Source organism: Aethalodelphis obliquidens, unplaced genomic scaffold (genome assembly GCF_003676395.1).
Source record: "Aethalodelphis obliquidens isolate GAN/ISIS:26980383/991018 unplaced genomic scaffold, ASM367639v1 scaffold19, whole genome shotgun sequence".
NCBI classification, from domain to species: domain Eukaryota; kingdom Metazoa; phylum Chordata; class Mammalia; order Artiodactyla; family Delphinidae; genus Aethalodelphis; species Aethalodelphis obliquidens.
In genome coordinates, this window is record NW_020837963.1 from 22,440,457 (window position 1) to 22,467,113 (window position 26,657).

The window sequence follows — 26,657 nt, forward strand, 5'->3', positions numbered from 1 at the left end:
TTCAAACAAGTTGATGCTAAACAGTACTTAAAACAAGACCCAGCTTGCAATGTTGGCATAATGTAGGAACAAAGGTTTCAAAGTAGTTCAGAGAGAGAACAAGAGTGATTATGAAGTGATCTGCAAGTATAACAGAGAGGGAAGAATAGGCAAACAAAGTCAAAAGAATCTAGACTAAAGCAGTCATTATTAATTTCCTGTTGTGAGCACTGATTTAAATTTAATCAAAAGAATGTCTGCTATATTACATTAATTTTATTAATTTGACTGCACTGGTTTATAATTTTGTTGTGTTTTATTCTTATATTATTTTGGATTTATACTTGTCCAAGAGTTGTAACCATAAGAATTTCTACCTAGATTCAGGCTTATAGAAATTCTTATGTTCTTAAGTAACATAAGAAAAGAAATTTAGTCAGCAGGTTTCATGGGAATCATTTAAATGATGTCAAAATATTAGTCAGATTTGAGAAAAAACTGTTATAGATAACTTAAGTTACAAAGTGACTTAATATTTTCAAATGTATATGGGCACATGGGAAGGAAAATTATAAGAGAAACAGAAAACAGACAAAAACAACCCCTCAGTAAGGAATATCAATGATCATTCTTATTAGTTATATTTTCATCAACATTGCGATTATCAAAGCTAACAGTATATGTAGTATGTTGTTTTTTATTAGCACCATTATTATATAAAACCACGTATATATTTTGTAGAAAGACTGTGAATTTAATATGTCTTTATTTTATCACTAGGGAAACAGTGTCAGGTAAACAGGCTTAAATCACGGGTCAGCAAACTTTTTCTGCAAAGGGTCAAAGGGTAACTAGGTATTTCATGCTTTGCAGGTCATGGGCCTTTGTCACAAATATTCACCTCTCTACCGCTATAGCAGGAAAGCAGCCACGGGCAATAAGGAAATGAATAAGTGTGGCTGTGTTCCAGTAGGATTTTATTTACCAGATCAGGCAGTGGCCAGATTTGACCAGCTGGCCTAGGTGCCCCATATGAGTGCCATAAAGCATGCTGCTCTGTACTACTGGTAATTCAGATGATAAAGTAGTTTCCCCCCTGCCCCACACCATGGACACAAGAGGAAAATATTAATCACTCACTTGGTCAACCTCTTTCAATTTTTATTTCTTTTAACAAAATAATAATCCCTAAATGGACATTATTCCCCTTAGGGTAAACTCAGAACTCCTATATCCAAATAACTAACAATTCTGTTTCTTGCTGAACATGTACTTCCCCATAACCTTTCTTCAAAACTATCACTCTGGTGACAAAATGTACCATACATGTAAGTTTACAGAATGACCAAATGATAAAATGAAATGTGAAAAAATAAGTCAATTGAATTAGTGGAAACTTAAAAGAACTCAATTTTGAATACATTTTAACTGGCTATTTTTAAAAGGTAACAAATGTTATTTATATACATTTACGTAAAAAAAGGCTCTTGCTATGCTAAAATTTAGAAGAGACTTTATGAAAAATTAAAGACAGCAGTAATATAAAAAACAATCATTTGTTTATTGTAGTAGGCAACTACTATATGGAAAACATCTTACAAAAATAATTAACTACAGTATACCCTTGGCTATCAGAAAATCCTCATGTCTCAAGACAAGACACCATTTTTATTATAACTTTCTAAGTTATCACGTAAGCAGGATATTATATAGGCAGCTTTACCCACTCACAATGCATATGTGTGAGAAAAGAGGTGGGTTTCTACATCAACAGAAGAAAGTCTATCTCATTGTTTTATAATCACATCATACGTATCTTCATAACGCCACAGGCTTTTCTTACTTGTTTTTATAGTATCTTGACACGTTTTATTTTTTTTAAAATGCATTTTTTGGGTTCCTAAAGAGCATTGCAAATTTCTCAAAGCAAGTACCTTGTTCCTCTTTCATATACCATGCCATAACTACTTAAATTTAGAGAATACATATAAATTATATATAAAATCAGAAATAAGGGATTATCTTAATTTTTATTAGCAGAACAACCCCAAACCCAGCGAGACCATCTTCTTACCGACCATCGTCGCCCAGTACCTGGCCAGACCCATCGTAATAGATGGGAAAGAGGCAGGGCCAGCTTTCCTCAGGAGTGTGGCCAGAAGGTTAAATAAATGTGTCCATGTCTGATAAAAAGCCGATATTAACTCTATATCTATAAAATTAATCAAAACATTTCAAGTTATTAACACAAAGAAGAAAAACCTCACCGACACTTCATTACACATAAAATAAGAGGTATGTATTCATCAAATGAAGGCAAATGTAATTCAGCATGATCCAAAATTTATTCCAATTAATTTCTCCTTTTCATTGCTTTTTAAAGATCTCTCTTCCACCCACCCTCCTACAGATAAATGAATACACACTCACACATCCTCCTCTTATTAAAGCATATTCAACAATAAGCAGAAACTGGCAAATTGAATATTAAGCCATAGCCTCAGAACTACATATTGGGCACATCATAAAAACATGTCATTGCTTGTGCTACTTCTATAAAAGTGAAGCTTCTCCTGTTTTCTTTATCCCCTCTAGCAGCTTTGTGTAGGGGTGAAAGGGGAAAACATAATGGCCAAGGTCACAGCAGTAAAGAAAGGAAACTTCTTTGAAGAACAGAAAAGAGTATTTCCCCAAAAGGAAAACTGTGATACAAAAGAGGATTCTGCAGCTTTGCCTATGTATGGCTAAGGGTGCAGCAATTAACCTTCTAGAGGAAAAAACAGCTTTTCCCTTCTCTCTACTAGGCAAATGGGAGCTGGAGGGCAGTAGCTACCTTAGGACAGTCATCTGTGGCCACACCACCAGCAGTTATCTGCCAACTGTGTCAAACTCATTACAAGGAACTGAAGGCTCCCCGCTCAGTGTTCTTCAGCACCCATGAGGCACTGGGAAAAAGCATCTTCCAGGGAGTTTGGATTGTAGCAACCTTTGGTGTTTCTCAACCTTTTTGTCATTATCAGCTCTATAAATAGAAGTCTTTTTAATCATATGTCACCTTATCACAACCCCCATGAAATATTAACTTCACAGATACCATATATCTGTTTATGTAATATCTATATATTTGTACTTTACACATAAAAAGAGTAAATATAAAGCTTGCTAGCTTTATTTAATACAGGCTTAAGATGGTCAAATAAAATATTTAAGTTGAAAGTTAAATTAAAAACTAAAAAGCTATTCACATTTAACTTTATAACTGTGCTTGCTGAATAATTTTAATGTAATTTATTTACACATATAAATTAAGATATATAAAATTATATATGAAAATCATCAAATCATACAAATATATACCAGAAGTATAATCTATGTTTTATAAAAATCATTCAAAACTGTTATTTTTCCAGAAAAAAATTTAATTTCTTAAAAATTAATTATTTTAATGTTTAATGTTTGAAAGATATGAGAAAATAACTTTTAACTTAACCACCTGCTAAATATACATTCAGATATTACTGACATTTTTTCTTTTCAGCACTTGGTGTAATTAATTACAGGTTAAATAACTTTCATATACTTCGATATTAAAATATATACCATTTTTATTTCATTTTCAAAGCCCCAAATCAAAGCAAGGAAATCAATAAAACATCCACAAGGCAGCTGGTGGCAGCCAAAACATGCAGGCCACCTCTTGTCATGTGACTTTGGGATCAAGCATTAGATCAAAAGCACTCCAGTCACAGCCATGCTCGCACCGGCTTTTTAGCACTGATCTTGCATATTTCTCACACATGTTCCATGAGCTCAACGTCAAAGCTTCTCAACTGATACCTAACAAGAGAAACTAAATACTAAGGAATAAGATTTTATTGAGTAGAGTTGAGCTTTTGAGGGCCACAAGCCACTCTAACAGCTAAGATTTTTCTCCCCCATCCCTTTCCCTCAAGAATCACTTTTTGCTCCTTGTAGGGAGACATCACCCTTGTAGAGAACGCATGGTGTAACCTAATTAGCTTAGTCAGGACATCACTGTCACTTGTAAAATTTCCATGTAAGTAATTACTGCTGCTCTAGCACTGGGATAACTTAGTACTGATGAGACACTGAGGACCAGCTTTGCTGGGCATCATAAACCACTTCACTTACGAGACCTAAACCCTGCAAATCCATAAATTCAAAGGACTAAATAAGAATGAACTGATGGGCAAAGAGAATTATCACATGATCTATTACTTCATTATAAACTATTTTAGACAATTATCATATCTTAATTTTGACAACGAACCTTATTAATTTTCTCCACTACTAAGCTCTATGTTCAACGTTTCATCAAAGTATGTTTTTTAAGAATTCCAGGACTTCCCTTGTGGTGCAGTGGTTAAGAATCCGCCTGCTAATGCAGGGGACATGGGTTCGAGCCCTGGTCTGGGAAGATCCCACATGCCGTGGAGCAACTAAGCCCGTGTGCCACAACTACTGAGCCTGTGCTCTAGAGCCCATGAGCCATAACTACCGAGCCCGTGTGCCACAACTACTGAAGCCCGTGTGCCCTAGAGCCTGCATGCCGCAACTACTGAGCCCACGCACCACAACTACTGAAGCCCGCATGCTCTAGGGCCCACGCACCACAACTACTGAGCCCACGTGCTGCAACTACTGAAGCCTACAGGCCCAGAGCCCGTGCTCCGCAACAAGAGAAGCCACTGCGATGCGAAGCCCACGCACCTCAACGAAGAGTAGCTCCCGCTCGCTGCAACTAGAGAAAGCCCGCACAGCAACAAAGGCCCAACACAGCCAAAAAAATAAAAAAAAAATTCCAGACCTTAGGAAATTTCTGATACTGTATTCTAGACTTGCTTAAACTTGTTATTTAGCCATAGACTATAAGAATAATTACTATCTAATACTTAGTGCACTTTCTAACATTTCATAAAGAACTTTACCCTCATTTAAAATGACAGCACAGGGAATGGTCCTTTATTATACTACATAATTGCCTCAAATGGTCTCCTGGAACCACTTAAAATATCCAAACTATAAAACACATTATAAAAGGCTTCCAAAATACTGGCAAAGAACAACCCAAAATGTGACCTTGATCTGAATACCTGGTGCAAGGTAAGATACTCCTCCTCAGTATTATTTACTTTCATCCTAAACTAAAAAAATAAAGCTTACCTGATATATCTTTGGTGCATATGGTGAGAACTCTGATGATGTTTGTGATAAGAGGTTTCAGAAGCTCATCCTGAATCACAAGGTCAGGATCTACCAATAAACATGACTGAAGAAGCCTGGACAAAGAGGACAGGTATTCTAGGAGAAAGGATACCTATTCGAAAAAGGATATAAAGTAAGACAAAGCATGTCATATGAAAAGCCCATCTCAGTGATAAAGTATTTTAGTTCTCTATGCATTACAAGAAGTCACTTCTTTGTAACATAAGTTAATAAAAAAGTAATAAAATATTCACCATAATTTTTAAAGACTAAAATGAATACACAGAAAGCATTATTTTTCTCATAAGCTTGTCATTAATGGCCACATTAACACCGTCAATTATAATAATACCAAACAAAGCAATATTTCCAAAACCAAATTCTGAATTCTATTTAGAGAAAGAAAGTCTTCATATTTTTCAAGTAGCTAAATTGTAGAATCAATACTCTGGAAGAAGCAAAAATGGCAGTCCAAAATCATAAAATCTACAATTTTGTAAAGAAAGATTATAAAATACTCTTTAAAGTGTACAACTGAGGGGTGGGAAAAGCCAGCTTAATAGCCTAGTTATTGCTACAAATAAAATGCAAACATGTCCAATGTTTGGCCTCAAGTATCCTTCAGCATAAAAATACTATTCTTAGTTACAAAAGAAAAATTAAATCTTCCCCCAAATTACCAATAAAAACATCTCTGGAATGTTGCTTGATACATACTAATACCATAAGAAGTATTAACTGGCAAAAGTACTTTAAAAAAAATTCTCTGGATATGTAATAATTTAAGAATAAACTGCGAGGACTCATTTGTCCACTATCCCCAAGCAATGAGACAGCCCATATAAATGAACTTTACAGAGATATTCTGAAGCCTCTGTCTCTTTCTGTACACACGTGTGCGCACACACACACACACACACTCACAGTTTTTCCTCCCACCTTATTCGGCTGCTGTTGTGAGAGCAGGGACCATTGGGCGTTTGTGGAGGCATAGTGCCTCTATGGTAAATGGCCTCAGACTATTTCCAAATAGTTCTTCTGTCCTACTGCTCTTGATGAAAGGTACTCCCTTTATCTAATCTGCAGATATATTTTACATAAAAGTATAGGTGGTGCTATGCTTTTCCTGTTGGGTAGAATGCAAGCAGTTTGTGAAATTTAATTTCCTTATTGCTGTGAAGTATTTTTTGATCCCTTCATAGACTACACTACTGAAGTTACAGCGAGTCTGCCCTCTCCAGGTATGGTGTAACCATAAATAGATAAACCATGGGAGGTGAGGAAGCATTAGAGAGAGAACAACTGAGCTGTCAAAGATTCTTTTGTAAATTACCATACTGAAGATGTAATCAGCTATTAATATGGTAGTTCACAAAGTAACTCTTTTTTTATGTTTGAAACTCCTTCTTCAAATAAATAGACCAACCAACTGACCCCATGCTTCAGAACCCTCATACCTTGGCTGCCTGCAGGCTCGCCGTGCAGAGTCCTGCCCACACACTCTGCCCTCAACCCACGGCCTGTTTCCTTACCTCCGAGGCATCTGCTCACATCTCACCTCCAGGAGGCCTTCTCTGACCACCACACAAGGAAAACATCAACCTGTCTCCCCTTTACCCGTCCTCATTTATTTTTTCCACACCATCGTCACCATCCGATAAAAGTTAAATTTTATTTACTGTTTACTGTCTGTCTCCTGTACCGAGGACACAGACTTCATGTGGGCAGGGGTATGTGTCTGCTTTGTTCACAGATGCGTCACTAGCACCTACAACACAATGTGGCAAAGCATATGCTCCAAAGTTTTTCTGGAATCAATGATCTTCTATAAGGACAAAAAGGCAAGGACATTCAGTCTACATAAGGCCAGGGAGTGCAACAGTAAGAGCGTGGCTTCTAGAACCAGCCTGCGTGGGCTGGAATCTTGGCTCTGCCCGTTACTGTGTGAGTGACCCTGGGCAAGTTACTCATCTCTGGGCTCCAGTCACTTCCTTTATAAAACAGGGCCGCTAATGGTACTTCATGTGATTGATGTGAGGATTACATAAATTCACACAAACAAGCACACATGAAGGTTTGTTACTGTTATTATTCATTCATTCCACAGGGACTGAATGAGCAACTGCCATGGGAAGGGCACTGTGCCCGACACTCAGGACACAATGGCATGAAACAGGAAGGCCCTTCCTTCATGGAGCCCTGAACCCTCTAGCCCCATCTCCGCCTCACAGATCCTGCCCTGGCCACTGCTTTCTGCTTCTTGAATAGGCCAGCTCTCAGGGGCCCTGCTATGTCCCATAGGACCAGCTTCCTCACTAAGTTCAGGCCACACGTCACTGTCTGAAAGCCCCTCCCTGACCACCCTATGCGGAAAAGCCCTGCCCCCGCCCCCGACCTCACTTCCTGTCCCTGCTTTAGTTTTTCTTCTTCGACGTCTAAGACATCATCAGGCACATATGTAGTTGCTCACTATCTACTCTCCCAACTTGAGGGAAAGGGTCTTTGCTTTATTCATTTAGGGAATATCCTGGTGCACAGTAGGCCCTTAATAAAGATTTGCTGGATGGACAGACAGAAAAATGGAGGCGATGGCTATTATGCAAATAAGCACACTCACAAATGAAAACACTGCAATGGGACAGTGTTTGGAAGATGAGGCACAGTGTTACCCAACCTTGTCCTGGGGGTCTGCCTTATTCAGAAAGCTCAAAGGACACAGCACACAGCAACAGAGACTGCTAGTCCACCTGTAATTACCTCTCACCCCAAATAAATCGTGTAGCCCTTCTTACAAAATCTGATTTTACAGTAACGTTTCTATTAGCAGCAACTACACTAAATATCTGTGAAGGAACAAACATAAATTTATTCTTATTAGACTGAGTTTTGAATATACACAGAATTTAGTCACTAAGTATTTCACAACTTCAATTTAAGTGGAAATGACAGAGACAGCCTAAAATCACAGAAGGGGAGGGTGGGCTATACAACATCCCCTTTTTTTAATACTGTGCTCAAAGATACCCAGACCCTTGATTAAACATTTCTAGCTGGTTAATGATGGAACCAGGAATACAATCTAGGTCTTCAAATCCCACTGCTCTTTTCTACCATCTATTAAGTAACCTATTTCAAATAACCTCGTCATACCACGTATATCCTGAGAAATTTTCAACCTTGTCCTGTGGTTAGTATATCAGCAGAATTTACGTTTCTGGCATTTAAGGGTAAACGAACGCACATGCAGACGCAGGCGCTTACCTGAGCCTGAGTGCGTTCAACAGGAGGTGACGCGGGTAGCAGGGCCTGGAGCTCCTGGACGCTTGTCTCTATGAGGGTGGCATCTGCGATGCTGTGAAGGACAGAGAAGGAACACCCTTCAGATGATCAGTATGCTTATTCCTGAAGACTAATTCGTGAGAATTTATAGTTCGGATATAACCATGAACAGAATTCAAGAAAAAGGATTTTTATAAAATAACGGAAATAATTGTTTATAAAAAGTTACCCTACAATATTTCAGAACACAGGAAAAGATCTCATCAGATAAATGTGGGAAACAAGGAATTCTAAGAAAAATATCTAATGAAACTTATTAAAAGCAGAATAAAATATCATAAAGCCCTTTCAGAAGGAAAAGAAACAAGAGCAAGACCTTGGTGGTTACGTCCCTATTTAAAACAGGAAAAACATTTGCCAGGAAATAAGTTCTGATTTAGAAAGTAAAAAATAAAATAATGAAAAACAAACAGGAAAAAAAAATTAAATCAGAAATAAAGAAGAAGGATGGAAATATAAGCCTTTGCCAAGAAAGAGTCTTTAATACCTCTGTGCCCTCAATGTCACAACAGACTCTTAACTGACTCTGGAGAAGCAAGAATATTCCTAAAGCCCCATTCTGACCCTTTTTGAGGCAGGAAACATTCAAGAAGGAAAGACAATCAACTAGCAGTTTCCTTTTTTCAACTCTAGTAGGCATCAAAGTAGAAAAGATGACAAATGAATGTAAACAGAACAAACTCACACCCTGCTGCTTATTATAAGGGCAGAGTAAAGGAGTAATCACAACTGAGTGAAGGGAAGCAAGGCAGACTTCTTTCTTTTTAGACTGTTCTTATCCCAGAAAGAAAGCGAAAGCATTGTGATTTGGCAAAGAGGAGGAAGACATTTCAGACAGTGAATGTTCAAAGGGCAGAGACAGAGAAATGCAAATCAATATGTGGTGAACAGGAGGTAGGTACACTTGGCTAGAATAAACATATGTGAGGAGAAAAGGAACACTTAAGATAAGAGAGTATCCTAGACAACACCACTTTTAATCCTAACAGTAACCCCATTAACTAGGTGTTTATTAATGACACTTCAGAGATTAAAGTTACTTTCCCAAGGCTGCAACACTAGTGAGAGAATGAACTCTAATTAGGACTTAAGTCAGACTGAATTCAATATCCTTGGCCTTTTTAACTATACCATATAGCCAATCAGAAAATCAGAAAAAGTTATGTCAGACACTGATTAATATTAGGTAAATGAAAGAACCAAATCATGATTTCCCTAAATTTTATCAGACTACTTTCTGATAAAACTCTCAGGCTCCCATAACTAAGTAACTCCAAATGAACTTTAAAAATGACTTTTCAAACCAAGGACATTATTCTGATATGACTGCTAGGGAGATGAACCCCAAAACTCCTTCTTCCATTCTGAATGACCAAGGAGACTTGCATCATGTTCCTTGAATGTGGCAGAGGACAAATAAGGTTTCAGAACTTCGGAGTTTAAAAAAAATCAGGACGGGGAGCTGGGGAAGCTTAATAGTCAACATAACAAACCCATCCAAGTGCTTTAACATATCTAAAATAAAAACTGTCGAGACAGTTCTGGCAAAAGCAAAAACCTGCAGTCTACACGCCTCTCTGGGAGTATTTATCTCTTACCTACAAAGAAGCTCTATGAGACGAGCTTGTCGAAAAGCATTTGCAGTGTCGCCTGGAGTCGTTGCCAAGAGGCTGTCTAGGAGGCTGCACATCGCGGAAAGAAGAGGCGGAGTGACAAAAACACACTGTCTGGGCAGAGGAGCAGAAAGGGATGAATCATGAGGAAGCCGTGGAGATGCAGTTTCATGCTGACCTATTATTGAAATAAGTGTGAAAATTATCACCATTTTGTTTACCTTGTGGTTATGTACAATATTCACAAGTTTTGATAATCAGAGGAAGTTCCTAAAATTGCCAAAGAGAGATGGCTGGGAAATTCCCTTAACTGCTCAACACACCTCAACCCCGAGGCCAGGGAGTCAGACGTCCAACTCCTCCAGAGTGTGAGTGTGAGTGCGTGCGTGTGTGTGTGTGTGTGTGTGTACATGCATGTACACAAGGGTGTGTGTGTCTACCTTGGGTGACAGTGTACTAGCCAAGACAAGAAGGGCAGGGCATGGTTTTGTGTCCCAAGCATTCAGACACTGAGGAACAAACAGATGCTCCACAATCCTTTTTTTGGAAACTCTAGGGGTCAGAAGTGTTTCAGAATTCAACATATTTTTACATTTTAGAAAAGTAATAAGGTACGCGTACCATATATTAATTAACACTTCCAATGGAATCTTGGGCATCAGCCCATAAGGATATAAATATTTCTGCAATGTAGCAGACACATAATCACAGCAAGCAGGATGAATACATAAGCAAATACAACCTCAAACTAGAATTGGTCAGATTTTGCAGCCAAAAATATGCAGGTAAGGGCAAGTTTTACTGCCACCTGTGTTCTGAGAAAACTTTCCATTTTCAGAGATTCTGGATTTTAGAATTGAAGATATGAGGGAACTTTCCTAGAAGACTCAGCAGCGTACTGCTAACAAGAAAGCTTAACCTGCCTCAAGATTCCCTCATGACCTTCGTTTCTTATTTCTTTTTTAAAGAAACATTATATTTTGAATAAATCAAACTTACAGAAAAGTACAAGAGTACAAAAATTCCCAATATACCTTCACCCAGATCCCTAAATATTAGTATTTTACCACATTTTATCTACCTACCTACATACCTTCTTATGAACTGTAAGCTGCACACAAATGCCCCTTTAATCCTAAGTTAACTTCCTAAAAACAGGACTTTGTCTTTTATAACCACAGTACAATGATCAAAACCAGGAAATTAACATTGATGCAGTGGTACTATCTAATCCATAGACCTTTTCCAAATTTTGCACTGTCCCACCAACATCCTTTACAGCAAAAGGAAAAAGTTCTTTTTCTTGTTTGGATCCAATTTGAGATCTGCTTTTCCTTTAGTTCTCATGTCTCTGGGTTTTGAACTAGAAGTATTCCTCAGTCTTGCTTTGTTTTTCAGGACCCGGACATTTTGTGAAGAACACGAGCTAGTTCCCTTATAGAGTGTCTGATGTTTGATGTTCCCTCATAATTAGATCTTCAGGACATTATATCTTCAGGAAATTATATCAGGAGAAACATGATTCCTATTAGGCCCATTACAGGTGGTGTTAACTTTGGCCATTTGATGGATTAAGGTGGTGTCTACTAGGCTTCTCCATTACAAAGTCATAATATTCTCCTTTGTAAGTAACTAATTCCTTGGAGGAGGCACTTTGGAACTATTTACTCTCAAGACAGATTTGATATTTTAAACTAAACTGGGAAAATGAAATTTAGGGAACTCCACAGAAATAGTTCAACTGCTTTTAAGGGAAAATTTTATATATTCACAGAAGATGTACTACACGTCTTCAGGACTTCTAGGGCAGCATACAGAAGAAAAGAATACCAATAAAATAGGAGGGGCTTAACATTTAAGAAATTCAAAATCATTCAATGTATTAAAAAAATTTAGTATTTTATCTGGAGAGAACTATCTCAGTTATTTATATTTGTAATACTCAAATATACTAACATTTTTATTTTGTAATGATTCTTTACAACTTTGTAGATCAAATGTACGCTTATAGATCATGAGACTCTGTTAAAGCCTTTCTTAAAAGATAAAAGGATTTTTCTTTTACAAAAGTTAGAAACTAAACTTAGGAATGAGAAGTTGGACATCTAAAGTGGCCCTGATGTACATGATAGGGAAAGTTCTTGTCATCCTGCTCTAAACCACTTTGGGGCACAGTAATTCCCTGGTTAATCAAGAATTAACAGAACAAGAAATAAAAGGACTAACCAGCTTCATGGAGAAATCCTTCACTGAGAATTCCAGCTGAGGGAACTATAATCTCATTATCACTAAAAAAATTTTATCTTAACACTATTTTAAAGAGACGGAATTTAGAAAGATATGTAACAACAAAATTGCTTTAGTCTTAAGGCTCACTGACAAAAGATATTTAATGCTTTCCAGTACTATTCAAAGATTCGTTGGCAGATTCAACAAAAAGGAGTAAAATACTTTTTTGTCAAATACATACACTGAAGTAATTGGCAAACAGTAAAACTGTGCATGGGGGGCTTCCCTGGTGGCGCAGTGGTTGAGAGTCCACCTGCCGATGCAGGGGACACGGGTTCGTGCCCCGGTCCGGGAAGATCCCACGTGCCGCAGAACGGCTGGGCCCGTGAGCCATGGCCGCTGAGCCTGCGCGTCTGGAGCCTGTGCTCCGCAACGGGAGAGGCCATAGCAGTGAGAGGCCATAGCAGTGAGAGGCCCGCGTACCGCAAAAAAAAAAAAAAACTGTGCATGAACATATATTCTAAGCACAATCCTTGAAAGTAAAATAAATCCAAGTCAAGAATAATGAAATCAAAAAACAAACAAAAACCGCACAACTGTATGTTCACATAAAAACCTGTATGACTGTTTGTAGCATTATTATTCATAAAAGCCAAAAAGTGGAAAAAATCCAAATGTCCATCAACTGATGAATGGGTAAATGAAATGCAGTATATCCATATATATCCATATAGTATATCCACATGGTAGAATATCATTCAGTAATAAAACATGAATCACTGATACAGACTACGACACGGATGAACCTTAAAAATATTATGCTGAGTGAAAGAAGCCAGACACAAAAGAACACATATCGGATGATTCCATTTTTATGAAATTCCAAAACAGGCAAATCTATAAAGAGGGAAAGTAGATTAGTGATTGCCTCAGGCTGGGGAGAATGGGGGAGATCAGGAGTGATTGCTCATGGGAACAAGGTTTCTTTTCGGGGTGATGAAAATGTTCTAAAACTGACTGTGGTAATGATTGCACAACTCTGTGAATATATTAAAAAACAATGAGTTGTACACTTAAAATGGGTGAACTGTATGAATGTGAATTATATCTCAATAAAGCTGTTTTAAAAATAGTAACGTAACACACTCTTAGAAATAAATATTCATGAAACTCATTATCAAATTTCATTTCATGCTCTGTGTCCTTAGCCACTTAAAACAACCTGAGTTTGCTCCTTTTGTTCTTAAGAGGACCAAATGAGTACTTTCTATAATTAAACTCTTTTGTATATTGTTAACATAAATTACTAAAAACCAAAATGAGACATTGTTTAGGAAGTTATGGAACAAACACTGTAATGAAAATGCAGAGTAAAGTCTTCCTTAAGCAAGTATCTCTGAAGTTTTAGAAAGCATTTTCTCTGCACATGCTTATATTTCAGTGTTTAAAATTACCTTCTTTTTAGGTAGTATATTCCATATAGGTTAGGAATTTAATGCTACTGAATAAAGGTCTATCTACCGACTTAGAAGAAACAAAAGTTAGGTTGTAATCTATATAAATATATAAAGCGTAAAGCATAATAGAGTTGGAGGCAGTGCCTAACACAAAGAGTAAAATCGATATATTGTCATTAATAAAAATAAATCCTAGGCTACTCATCACACATTTCTAACAAAATAACGACTCAAAACACTTTGTGTGCTTTCAAATGAAAGCACAGGCTTTGCAAAATACTTATGACCCCATTCTCGTCACTTTCAAGTGGATTACTGTGGTAAATTGACGTGTTTTCCCAAAAGGGGAAAAAAATGAAGCTAATTAATATTCATTAGTTCCTCAATTCAAACACCAAATATCTATTCTTACCTAATAGGAAACGATATGGCAATCAGACTGTTTATTTGATGGCCAAATTCCCATTTATTAGTTAAGAGTATTTGTTTTGTTAATTTCTGATATATTTATTCTATCATGTTCTGTGATATTTCGTTTTGTTCTTATATAGACAGTTTGTTCTGTGACTTATTTAATTTGGTTCTTATCTAAACATTTACTTTCAACATATCTGCCTGGACCAACTTATCATTTTTATTTTTGAAAGTAGAATGTCTTCCTAAAAGGATACCTTGAGCCACAAACTGGTCATGTGAGGCTTCAGGGAGAGGCGCCGTGCAGGGCACTACCGGCTGAAATTCAGCACTTGCCGACGAAGCTGCCACCTGGGGATCAGTAAAGAAAATCATTCTATACTCAGAACAGTCACTCGTTAACACTACTAATTGGAAAATGAAACACGAGCAATATATATACAAGATATCCTTGAACAAAAAGGTATATTACAAAAGTACACTAGTTCGCATAACTGGAAAATACTCCGTATCTCGAGAGTTAAAACAGTGTTTTGAATGGCATTTTCTACTTCTTCTTATAGGACCTGTTACAGTTTATACAAATCAGTAACTCAAAGGAGCACAGTTTTGATCTGAAGCCCATCTAGAGTTTAAGGTCCTGATAAAGCCTCTTCCCACTTACGCTCAAATGTTGAAAGGCTAAAAAAAAAAACTACTTTATAATTCGTTGTGTCCTTTGAGATATTTTGCACTTCTTAATTCATAATAAAAGGGTTTTTTAAAGTTTCAAATGGCACACACAAATTGTAATAGTGCCTCTAAAAGAATCAGCAGAAGTATTAAAAGATTGTTCTCTACCTCTCCCCATGTCGCAAATGAACTGTTTTTAAAAATTAGGCAATATCTGACATTGTGCTTCAGAATACATTTTTTGGAAACATTAAACATAACAGAAATTCTGTAGAAAACAAACACAATTTCACACACAGGTTTACCAATGAGCAGGCTGTAAAAGCCTTAAAACTGAAAAAGCCCAAATTGATGTCAAGTACCTCATATGTGGAAAATACTGTATCTTCCCAGCAATTTTCTTTTCTCTGAGACAGCATGAACTTTCCATACTTGGATAAGCTCCAGGCCCGTGCATGTACACAGGTAAGCTGTCAACAGAACTTATGAATCAACCCTACCACAAACCCAGATACTGTACAGCTCACGATATTTGCATATTGATTACATATCTATTCTAACGCTTAAAGTAGGTACCTTAGACTTGATATAACAGGATGAAAACAAAACCCAAGGTTATTTTCATTTGCAGTTTCTGATAGTAAAGAGAATATAAATTTGAAGAAAATGGCACACGAAATTAATACATAGTTTTTAAAAATCCCTCTTTCAACTTAGGACCTCAATCGCCTCTCACCACTTCAAATATGACATTACAGTAATAAGAAATAAGTGACAGAAGCTGTAGCCAAAAAAGTAAGCTAAGCACATGAAGTCATCTAAAAATGAAGGCTGGATAAATCTCAGTCTAAATAAATCACTCATAAATAAGCATGTATAAAATGCCTTATTTGATATAACATTAGATCTACATAACAGGGAAAAAAACCTAAAGACATTTTAAAAATTATATTTACCTACAATTGGTTATAAGAGATGTGTTTTAAAAAAAAAAAAAACAGTTCCTGTCAATAGACATCCAGATAACTTTTAGCATGTGAAGCAACAAGCACACACGGAGACTGACATCACAACCGTGCAGGAGCTGATGAACGAGCCTGGCTCCTGCCACAAGCTCCCTCGGATACACAAGAAAATTTAAGAGGACAAGGATGCCGGAATCCTTTATCTTTTCACTGAACATCCTTTCAGTTGGCAAACACTCAAGCAGTCCCCACTACTGATGAAAACAGAGGTAGCATTCACTGCAGGAAAAGAAAGCTTCTGAGGGCCGCTAAATACCTGGCTCATTAGAACGCTAAGCTGCCATTCGTGACCAAGGTCAGGCATTAATAAACACCATGATTGTCCTCTGTATAGTCCAAGGAAGCGACACACAAAGTTTGAAAATTTGGTTTTAGAAGGCATCTAATGGTTGCATTATAACTTACCCCATATGGCTGAGAAAACACAAGAACTTCTTTCTATAGCAATATACTGTGTTTTAAAAATTGATTAGGGGTGATTTATATTTCTACTAGCCTATCTATATTTTTAAAATTTTCTATATTAACATATTACTATTTTAATAAATAAAGGTAAAAAAGTATTAAGCTGACTTGCTCTACTACTATGCTCAAATCCTGCTTGCTTGAAAATTATCTTCAATGGACACTCATTTGATTATATTTAATAATACACATCAATACATAAATGTATTGTCATCCTGTTCTATAAAACTTTTAACTACCATCAAATAAACGTCAATTCATCTTTCTCTAATGTCCTTTGTAATGCTTCATGACATTTTACTTTGCTGAAATGTTTTATATCTTTACAGCTGTTATCTCTTATCTCCGGACTCGGCTCTCCTGGCTAACCCCACCTGGTTACATCAGCAATCAAACTTCAGCCTTCTTCCCACCCTCAAAACAACCCCATCTTGCATCTTCTGAATATCTAAGGCATTCAGTACCACACAGCTTGGCATTCAGCTATTTCCTATTTATGCTTTATGTTCTCAAGTAGACTTTCAAACCTCATAAGTGGGTACTGAATTCTAAGACATATTTGAGTATCTTTTTAGTTCCTTGCAAATGTGTACATAATACAAAAAAGGGATTGATCCTTTAAAGCCCATTTCAATGGCCACTTCTTACACAAAATCACTGCCTATTTCATCATTCCTTCTAATCTAAGCTCACTGCACCCTGACTGTAACATCTATTTCGGGACTGATCACATCTCGCTCTGTAGTGAAGGAGCAAAACATCATGGCCAACGACCTGGGCTCTAGAGCCAAACACAATTCTGGATTCAAATAACGCTCCACCAGTTAGCAGTGCTGGAACCTTACACAAGACACTTATTCATTCCATGCCTTAATCTCTTCTTCTGTAAAACAGTAAAATGATTATCAATTTTTTAAAGACTAAGAGGACCCATGAGGAAAATTTCTCTATAAATGTTTAAATAAACTTAAAGTAAAATCAGTTTTCCTTAAATTAGTGCTCAAGGAAGTTTGAAAGAATCACATATTTCACAAAGAAAAGCTCAAAAGCAAATGACACACATTTCCCCTTTTTTGATAACTGATAAAACAGATTTTAAAAAATACAGACATAATTCTGCTCAAGAGCAGCAGAAAAGATCAAATTTTGTTCTTAGAGCTGCTGCTACAAACTGGTTTGTCCTGGGCATAAACACCTATCTAGTTTGGGTATTTCTGACAAGTAGAAATGTGATCTCAGGAGGAAAAATAACTGATACCTGACCCCTCCCCTGGGGAAGGAGACACTGAGTTGAGGGAAGCCATCTCTGAAAAGGCATTTATTTACCAGGGCAACACCCCCAAGGTAACAATGACACTCCTTACTCTACCTATAATTTACAAAACATACAAGTCACAATCAACTAAACTAATATTCATTAGATAACACCATTGAAGTCCCTAATGTGGCATTAACAACACAGAACGGATAATGATCCAGCAACAGCACACTGGATGATACGACCCACATCAAAAGACAGTGCTTTCCTCAGAAAGACAAAGTGGAAAGACAAACCAATCAACAAACTGTATCTTTTCTCAATTCTGGGAGACATACAAAATAATGATATTAATAACCAGATAAACTCATTAGCAAGATTTACATCCACTCAACTGATACCTCAATTTGTAACTTCAACATTTTCTTATACCTGAGAACGTATTAGTTGGTCTGGGTACTGACAGTTTAGGTTTAAAGTAATACTGGTATAAGGGCTTCCCTGGTAGTGCAGTGGTTAAGAATCTGCCTGCCAATGCAGGGGACACAGGTTTGATCCCTGGTCCGGGAAGATCCCACATGCTGCGGAGCAACTATGCCCATGTGCCACAACTACTGAGCCTGCACTCTAGAGCCCGTGAGCCACAACTACTGGGCCCACAAGCCACAACTACTGAGCCCGAGCACCACAACTATTGAAGCCCGTGAGCCTAGAGCCCATGCTCCGCAACAAGAAAAGCTGCTGCAATGAGAAGCCTGCACACCATGACAAAGAGTAGCCCCCGCTCGCCGCAACTAGGGAAAGCCCGCACACAGCAACAAAGACCCAATGCAGCCAAAAATAAAGAAAGAAAGAAAGAAATTTAAAGTAATGGTATAAGGAATAAACTCTCCATATTTGTCTCCTGCTGGAAAAAAGATATATAGTATATCTCATATGGTAAGGAAAACATGACAATTCGTAGAACTCGGGTAATTAGATTAATTTTTGTGAATAAAAGTCACCAATTTGGTGAGTAATTCACCAATACCAAAACTCTTCTGTTTGGAAAACAAAAAAGAAAGAAAAAAGTTGACTGTAAAAATTCTAACAGGTAATACTAATCTTTTGAGGAACTACAAGAAGGTAAATCTTACATAAGACTATATATATGAATTCTTAAAAAAAACAGATTTCACTGGTATGTATTTCTAAAAGTCTATGTGATATCCTAACATAAACAAGTTAAAGACTTTTGCATTAATAGATGTGCTTCTATTTTAATAATGATTATAATAAGTGACATATTTACAAAGTGTTTCTTGGAAAATCTAGTAGCTTAATCTGTAAGATTTATATATTATTATAGAGAAATGCAAGTTTGATTTGCTTTTGTTTTTTGTATGTAAGTTTCCTTGTATGAATAAATATAACTTGGGGACTTCCCTGGTGGTGCAGTGGTTAAGGATCCACCTGCCAATGCAGGGGACATGGGTTTGAGCCCTGGTCCAGGAAGATCCCACATGCCGCGGAGCAACTAAGCCCGTGTGCCACAACTACTGAGCCTGCACTCTAGAGCCCATAAGCCACAACTACTGAGCCCGCGTGCCACAACTACTGAAGCCCACACGACTACAGCCCGTGCTCCGTAACAAGAGAAGCCACCGCAATGAGAAACCCACACACTGCAACGAAGGGTAGCTCCCGCTCGCCACAACTAGAGAAAGCCCGCGTGCAGCAACAAAGACCCAACACAGCCAAAAGTTAATTAAAAAATAAATGTAACTTGATATCTACAAAATAGCTAACTCAAAAGTTATTTACAGCAATTACTATTTACCGCATACCTACTATAAGCAAAGAACTGAAGAATGTACAAAGATTTCAAAGTTAGTCTACAGCCCTTTAAACAAACAGGGTAACCTAAGAAGAATTATTTTTAAGCACATATTAACGCTGTACTTCTGTGAACTAAATAACCAATTAATACAATCCCCTTTAGCATTGAATCATATAATTATTTCTCTTATTGAGACAAAGATACACACTATTTCTAGCTTGCAAAAGAAAGCATGACATCTAGTGGAACTGGAGTAATTATTCTGTTTTTCTAAATAAAGGTTCAATTTAGCACTAAACATAAACTCTTCTGAGTCTAGAGGGAAAAAAAAAAAGTCTCTTAAAACTTAGCAAAAAGTACCAGTCTCTTGAGAAACTGTAGGAGGTGAATCTTATTAATTCCTGTTTAATTATTTAATTCTCATATTATTTTTGCTCCTGGAAGCAGTGGTGTCGAGGCTCTGCCTTCCTAATAGGTTCTACAACACAGTATATTGTTCCAAAAATACACTGCAATGCTTTCCAGTTGAGAATGATTTTGTATGCTTATAAAACAAATGAAACCTAGCATGTCATTATTTAGAAATAATTAGTGTCTCAAACTTTTTAGAACAAAGCACCTTATAAAAAAAAAAAAAAAAAAGGGGGGCTTCCCTGGTGGCGCAGTGGTTGAGAGTCCGCCTGCCAATGCAGGGGACACGGGTTCGTGTCCCAGTCCGGGAAGATCCCACATGCCGCGGAGCAGCTGGGCCCGTGAGCCATGGCCGCTGAGCCTGCGCGTCTGGAGCCTGTGCTCCACAACGGGAGAGGCCACAACAGTGAGAGGCCCGCATACCGTAAAAAAAAAAAAAAAAGGAAGAAAGGCAGGCAGGTGTACATAAATTTCAGGTATTTCAGATAATCAAGACAAGCTTCTATTTGATGCAAGCATTTAGAAATGTGTTTAAAATCATTAGTACCACACTGGAATCATCTGAATGGATCAACATTCTTCAAACTGCCTTGTCCTTAAACAAAATTTCAGGGTAATCAAGCATTACTAATCATATGGGATTTGTTCTCTTTTTCTACTACTACTGATAAACATTTTAAAACATTTGAACTTCCGGTTCTATCAAAAAAGGTAGGAAAGAGGTTGACAATTCATCTAAAAGGATATTCAGTGCACTTATTTGAGCAAAACAGACACTAGTTCTGCTATAGACGGCACTTCAAATAAATCACAGTTGTTATGGTCATAACCTTATATTTCACATCTATTCTTATCCCTCCACTATGTAAATTCAAATTTTTTCAGAAATTCAAAATGCAGCACTTAAGCGTTCTTTGGAAGTACCATTGTTTCCAAAGTGGAGAGAGAACTTGGATCTCGATCTTGACTGGACATCCGAGATGGAGCCCTCCAAAACTTGAATGAGTCATCTAAACCTGTGACAACAAGAAAACTGTCAACGTGAATAGCCTTCTGGGCACTGTAACGATTAACAGAAAGAATACTCCTTACATGAAACCAATCCAGAACTAAAGAAGTGCGAAAGAAGTGTGCCTAATTTTTATTATTCTTAATTAATTTACATATACAGCATGTTTCACAAAAAAATTTAAAACAATTAGTTGACTGCGCTTTAGTTTAATCTAACACAATCTAGCAAGAGCACCAGCTCCCAAACTTCAAAGTGCAGAAGAATCATAAAGGGCTTGTTAAAGTGGTTTCCTGAGTCCTATTCCCAGAGATTCCATTCCCCAAGCCAAGGTGGCGTAAATCTGCATTTCTAACAAGCTGGAAGCAGATGTCAGTGCTGCTGGTTCAAGGGCCATGCTTCCAGTAACAAAGATACAGAGAAATCCAAACAATTAAAGTGGTCACTTTCCTCACAGGGACATTTGTTTAGAATGTTCAAAAACTTCATTAAATGTCATTCTCCTCTTAATGCCTCCAAGAAGTGAGCAGAAAAGTGAACTAGAAATTTACATTTAAGTATTTCAGGGTAAGGGAACTTCATGTTTGTAGTTTACTCTTAAATGGCTCAGAAAAAATATATATATGTATATATGCATATAAATAAATATATTTCACTTATACGCACATACATACACATGGTATAGGAGGGCAAATATAGTAAAATGTTAACATTTGGGAATTCTTTGTTCTATTCTTGTACCTTTTCTGTGGGAAATTATGTCAAGATTTTTTAACATTACTTTAAAATTTTAAAAATTTTAAAATTTTTATTATTTTATTTTTATCTTAAAATTATTTTTATTCTTACTATTAAATTATCATTTATTATTATGAGGCATAATTATCATTTATATGCACTAAGATCTTATACTTAGGAAATCCAAGAGAATCTACAAACAAGTAGAAATGAAAAGATTTCAGCATATATTTTGATAAATGAGTAACATTCCAAAAAACAAATAGCTTTTCAATATACTAGCAAAACAAATTAGAAAATTTAGTAGGAAAGGTCTCATTCTTGTTTGTCTGGGAAGAACCTTCCAAAAATTTAAGACATTAATACAGGAAAAAACTGTAAAACTTTACTAAAGGGCATGAAATAACTTATGAAACATTAGTAAGATGTCAATAACGGTTTCCATGAAGAATTTATAAAATAGAAAAATGCTTGGGCAATGTTTAGTGAAAGGAGGAAATACAAAAATGTACATAAGATATGAACACAATTATGTAAAACAAACAAGAGCTATACAGAGAAAGAAGACTGGAAGAAAATATACTGTAAGGTAACAAAGGCAACCTCTGGGTAATGGGACTAGAGAATGTTTTCCTGTGTACTTTTCATTATTTTTCAAATATTTTGTAACAAACACATAGGTTTTTAACAGTTTAAGAAATGTTACATTTTATTAAAAATATAAATATAATATTCTTACCATTTAAGTCATTGCCTTCAGAAGTTCCATTAAGAGCAGAACAATTCAAATCAAACGTATACCGTCCCAGGTAACAATGTTTTACCATCTGATTCAAATGTTCATAAAAATGGCAGTGGTACAAAAGAGCCTGAAGGGCAGGTTTTCCTATGAGCGACAGGCCAGAGTCCTCATCATGGACACAGGGGCCCTGTAGGAAAAGAGGGGGAGACAATGATTTATCACTTAATTTCTTCAAAAAGACCCATGTCTCCCCACATTCCCCTCAATGAAACAAATGGGTCCCAGATGTGACCATTCTCCTTTCACCTGCCCGTCCTTCCCCACATACACCAGCCTGACCCGGGCAGAGGATTTCACAGGACTCCAGGTCTCTGCTGCCTAAAAATCCACTGAAGGCAGAAGGCTGATCTAGTCTCTCTCTTGAGGGGCTAGAATGAAAAGCCTGATATCCACAGTAAAATCTGTTTGCCACTTTACTTCCCACTGAATTAACCCTTCTTCCAAGGGAATTCCTTGCATACATGCATGCATGCGTGCAAACACACACACACACACACACACACACACACCTTCCAGCAGGAGGCTGAGAAGGATCTGCCATTGCAAAATTTTAATCTCTTTGCACTTTTTTTCAAATAATTTTTTGCACTGTCACTACTTTTCCTGGAATACCCAAATGGCAAAAATCAAGCAAGCCATTAAAAGTATGCAAAGGATCGGTTTAAAGTATGCAAATAATCACATCATTAGTTTATAAATATTTCTCTTTTTTGGAAAATGATAATCAATATAGTTAAGACTTTTCAAACAGACCATAATAGAGAGAAAAATAAAAGATAGAAAATCGAAATCTAAGTGCCAACAGGAAAGGTCTGGTCAAAGCCTATTCAAAGTTTACCATTAACTGAAATTTGCATACGTGCCCCTTCTCTCATGCCTCCTGGTCACCAAGGAAAGATGGATATTAAAACTCACTATCCAGGAAGATAAAGTAATAGTTAAATGTATAATTACAGTTAAAGATATAATTACATTAAGAAGATTATTTCCATTAACCCTTCTCTTTAAGAATATTATTAAAATTAAATGTCTTACTTCAATATTAAATACTTTTTATTTTTATGAATTTGTTATTGTTGTGTTCTAATAAACCTACCCAACACTGTGAGCTTTACTCTTTACAAATAGGGCAATTTACTTGTCCAAGAAGGAATAAGACTCTTTAATGAGCAGTCACAGACGCTGGTCACCGTGTTAACTTTAAATCCGGAGCTTGAGAAGCGGCAGGCGAAACAGAGAGGAGTACCTGAACAGGGTCACGTGGCTCCCGTCTGTGAACCAGGTGCACATTTCAGGCAATGTGGCCCTTTCATGCATTACTTTATTTAAATATCTAGGACAAAGTAATTCATCCAAAGCCACAGAGCCAATCCTAACATTCAAAATGTTCTATCTTTTAAGCAACTTATAGCATTCATAAATGTAAAAAGCACATATGAGATCTGCAATAGTTGCTTAACATCACAAATTAAAGCCCCCATTATATTGATTCCAGGAAGGACCAACAACCAAGAGGAGAATTAAAAATAATTCAGCAAAGGTTACTAGCTTAATTGCAGCTGTGTAACATACCCCAATAAATCAATAAAATAAAATTATTAAACAAAGTACCACAAACACTATTTTTTAATTTATTTCATAATAATACTAAGAATAATTTTCAAATATTTTATTATATGTATTATATAAAATTATTCAAAATTTTTTCTTGTGCAAAATTGTGTCTATATAATTGTTTCCTGGATGAGTTAACAGCCACAGTCCAAATTAACAAAGGTTTAGCCAAAATTACATGAAGGAATGTAAACTGTATCAATGCTGAAAACAAGTTTCTCAAGAGTTCTTAAATCTGCTGATTCTTTATTCGGTAAAGGCCCACTGAGGCTGATGGTTTCACCACGTGCTAGAAGGAGAAGTGTTACAAACCCACTGTCTTCTAAAATCCATCTTTTCTTTAGTTATAAATATTTTCAAAGTGAGAAATTACACACGTAAATATGATGCAGAACTATAGTAGTTATTCTATAAATATGTATAATTATCATGGTAATTATCATGGTATATAATTGACATAATATTCACCCTTTAATTAATATATTTTAAAAATTCATTTTTTTCTCTAGTTCTTACTAATATAAAAAGAAAAAAGATTTAGAAAATAAAGATAACAAAAGAAGTCATAAAAGACATAAATTTAAATCAACCTAGTAAAGTTTAGAACCTGACTTTTTTTCTTCGCCTATAAGTCACAGTGAAAATTATTTGGCCTGCCAAGATTGAAAAAGTTAAACTAATTCTGATACGAACAAAAAAATTAATATCCCAGAATTTAAAGACCAGGAGATAGAAAAGATAAGGAGCAGAATATTAATTCAAGAGGCCTAATATAAGACTCATATAATTCCTAGAAAAATAAAGAAAAAGGAAAAGTCATTTTTAAAATATGAAAAAAATTTGTCAGAGCCAGAAGAAATAGAACATCTATGTTTCCAAATTAAGGAGCTTAATAAATATCAAGCAAGAGAAATGAAAAAAAGACATAGAATCATAAAATTCTAGAACATTAAAGACAAAGTGAAGATAGTAAAAGAAAAAGTCATCCATAAAGAGGTAAAAAGAATCAGATGGAAAAATTCTGAAGAGTGCCGGCATGCGCTCCCTCTTTCGTTTTGCCTTGTTGCAGCCGAGAAAGCAACATGGGTCACCAGCAGCTCTACAGGAGCCATCCGAGAAAATTCGGCCAGGGTTCTCACTCTTGCTGCGTTTGCTTAAATCGGCACAGTCTGATCCAGAAATATGGCCTCAATAAATGCTGCCAGTGTTTCCCAGTATGCGAAGGACATCGGCTTCATTAAGTTGAACTAAGTGTGAACTTCTTGAATGGGTCATCAAGCATATCTACTTTCCTCAGAAACAATACTAACTCTCTGTATATAAATAAAAATGTTAAAACTTAAAAAAAAAAAAAGAATCAGATGGGTATCCAACTCCTCATCCGTAGCACGAGATGTTAGAAGACAGTGGAGCAAAATTCTTATGAGGAATGATTTCAGCCTAATACCTGGTAGCCCAAACTATCAATCCAGTGCAATTTAAATACATTTTCAAACAAACAAGAACTCAGAAGTTTGTCACTCATGCATTTGTTTTTAGGTAGGAATACAATTATTTTGAGGATGATTACTAGGAAAGGGGATTCTAACTGAAGAGAAAGGATGATTAAGAGCTTAGAAAAACTTGAGCTATGATATGGACTCACAATGCAAGAAAAAAAATTAACAGAAACTCCAAGGGCAAAAAAATCACCCAACGCCCAAATCAAGTTTTTAAATCACACACACACACACACAAATACCAGGAAAGTTTTCCTCTGAGTGCCAGAGGGGTCATAGCCCTGGAAGCATAGATAAGGAAGTGTAACAACAGCCCAACAAATAATGGCTCTGTAGCAAATTACTAGTTTTCACTTTTTAGAATCAACTTATAGATATAAGGAGGCTGTAGAAGAGAATCTAACCATAATCAGCCTTCACAAAGTAAAAGTAGAGATGAAACTGGCAAAGATTGGCAGTAGAAGTGGGGGACAAGATACCGGTAAATGCAACAACTTAGCCACATCTTAACTTCTAAATGGGGGCGGGCAAGAGATATGACCCATAGGTAAGGAGACCAGAAACAGCAGGGGTGACCAGGGGAGAAACTAAGACCACTAACAGAACTATATTGGCAGGACATTGTTTAAGTGAGCTAAATCCTATGTATTGACACAGTAAAGGAACAAACATACTCTATTACTGCAAACACACTATTTAGAGACAGGAAGGTAACTACCTGAAGAATTAAAATCAGTAGGAGGTAAAGCTGTCTCTGTGAATGAAGAGGGTAAAGAATTTCAGTATAAGCTCTATTAGCTTTTTTAACCATATATATTCATTACTGGAAAAAAATAATTTCTTCTAAAAATTCAAACATTTCACTCAAAATATTTTTAAGTTTCTCAAACAAAACCAGATGATCTGGAATATGTACATATTACATAACCATTATTTATTTTTTATTTGATTTATTTTAGCTAAGCATTTAGCCTGAATCCCCAATCTCCACGTGCCAGAGCTTCCTAGTAGCAATGGCACATTATCAACAGAGCTTTAATCACAGCAGTGAAGCCAAGTCCAGCATAAGCGCAAAAGATGGTGTGGCT

The 26,657-nt window shown here is 36.5% G+C and overlaps 1 protein-coding gene and 1 pseudogene across 11 annotated transcripts in view; one reads left to right on the top strand and one right to left on the bottom strand.

Moving 5' to 3' along the window:
• Window positions 1-26,657, bottom strand: part of RTTN (rotatin) — a 137,855-nt gene that overhangs the window by 29,111 nt on the left and 82,087 nt on the right. For 10 of the 11 annotated variants that reach the window (XM_027118736.1, XM_027118739.1, XM_027118737.1 and 7 more), the window contains 7 exons: window positions 22,394-22,583; window positions 20,832-20,923; window positions 14,515-14,608; window positions 10,143-10,335; window positions 8,467-8,557; window positions 5,164-5,317; window positions 2,054-2,191 (listed from right to left, as the gene is read on the bottom strand). In XM_027118736.1, coding sequence (XP_026974537.1) covers window positions 2,054-2,191; window positions 5,164-5,317; window positions 8,467-8,557; window positions 10,143-10,335; window positions 14,515-14,608; window positions 20,832-20,923; window positions 22,394-22,583 — 952 coding nt within the window. The remainder of the gene's footprint in view (window positions 1-2,053; window positions 2,192-5,163; window positions 5,318-8,466; window positions 8,558-10,142; window positions 10,336-14,514; window positions 14,609-20,831; window positions 20,924-22,393; window positions 22,584-26,657) is intronic. The other variant, XM_027118745.1, reaches the window with a different exon arrangement.
• Window positions 24,590-25,394, top strand: LOC113626842 (40S ribosomal protein S29 pseudogene; annotated as a pseudogene).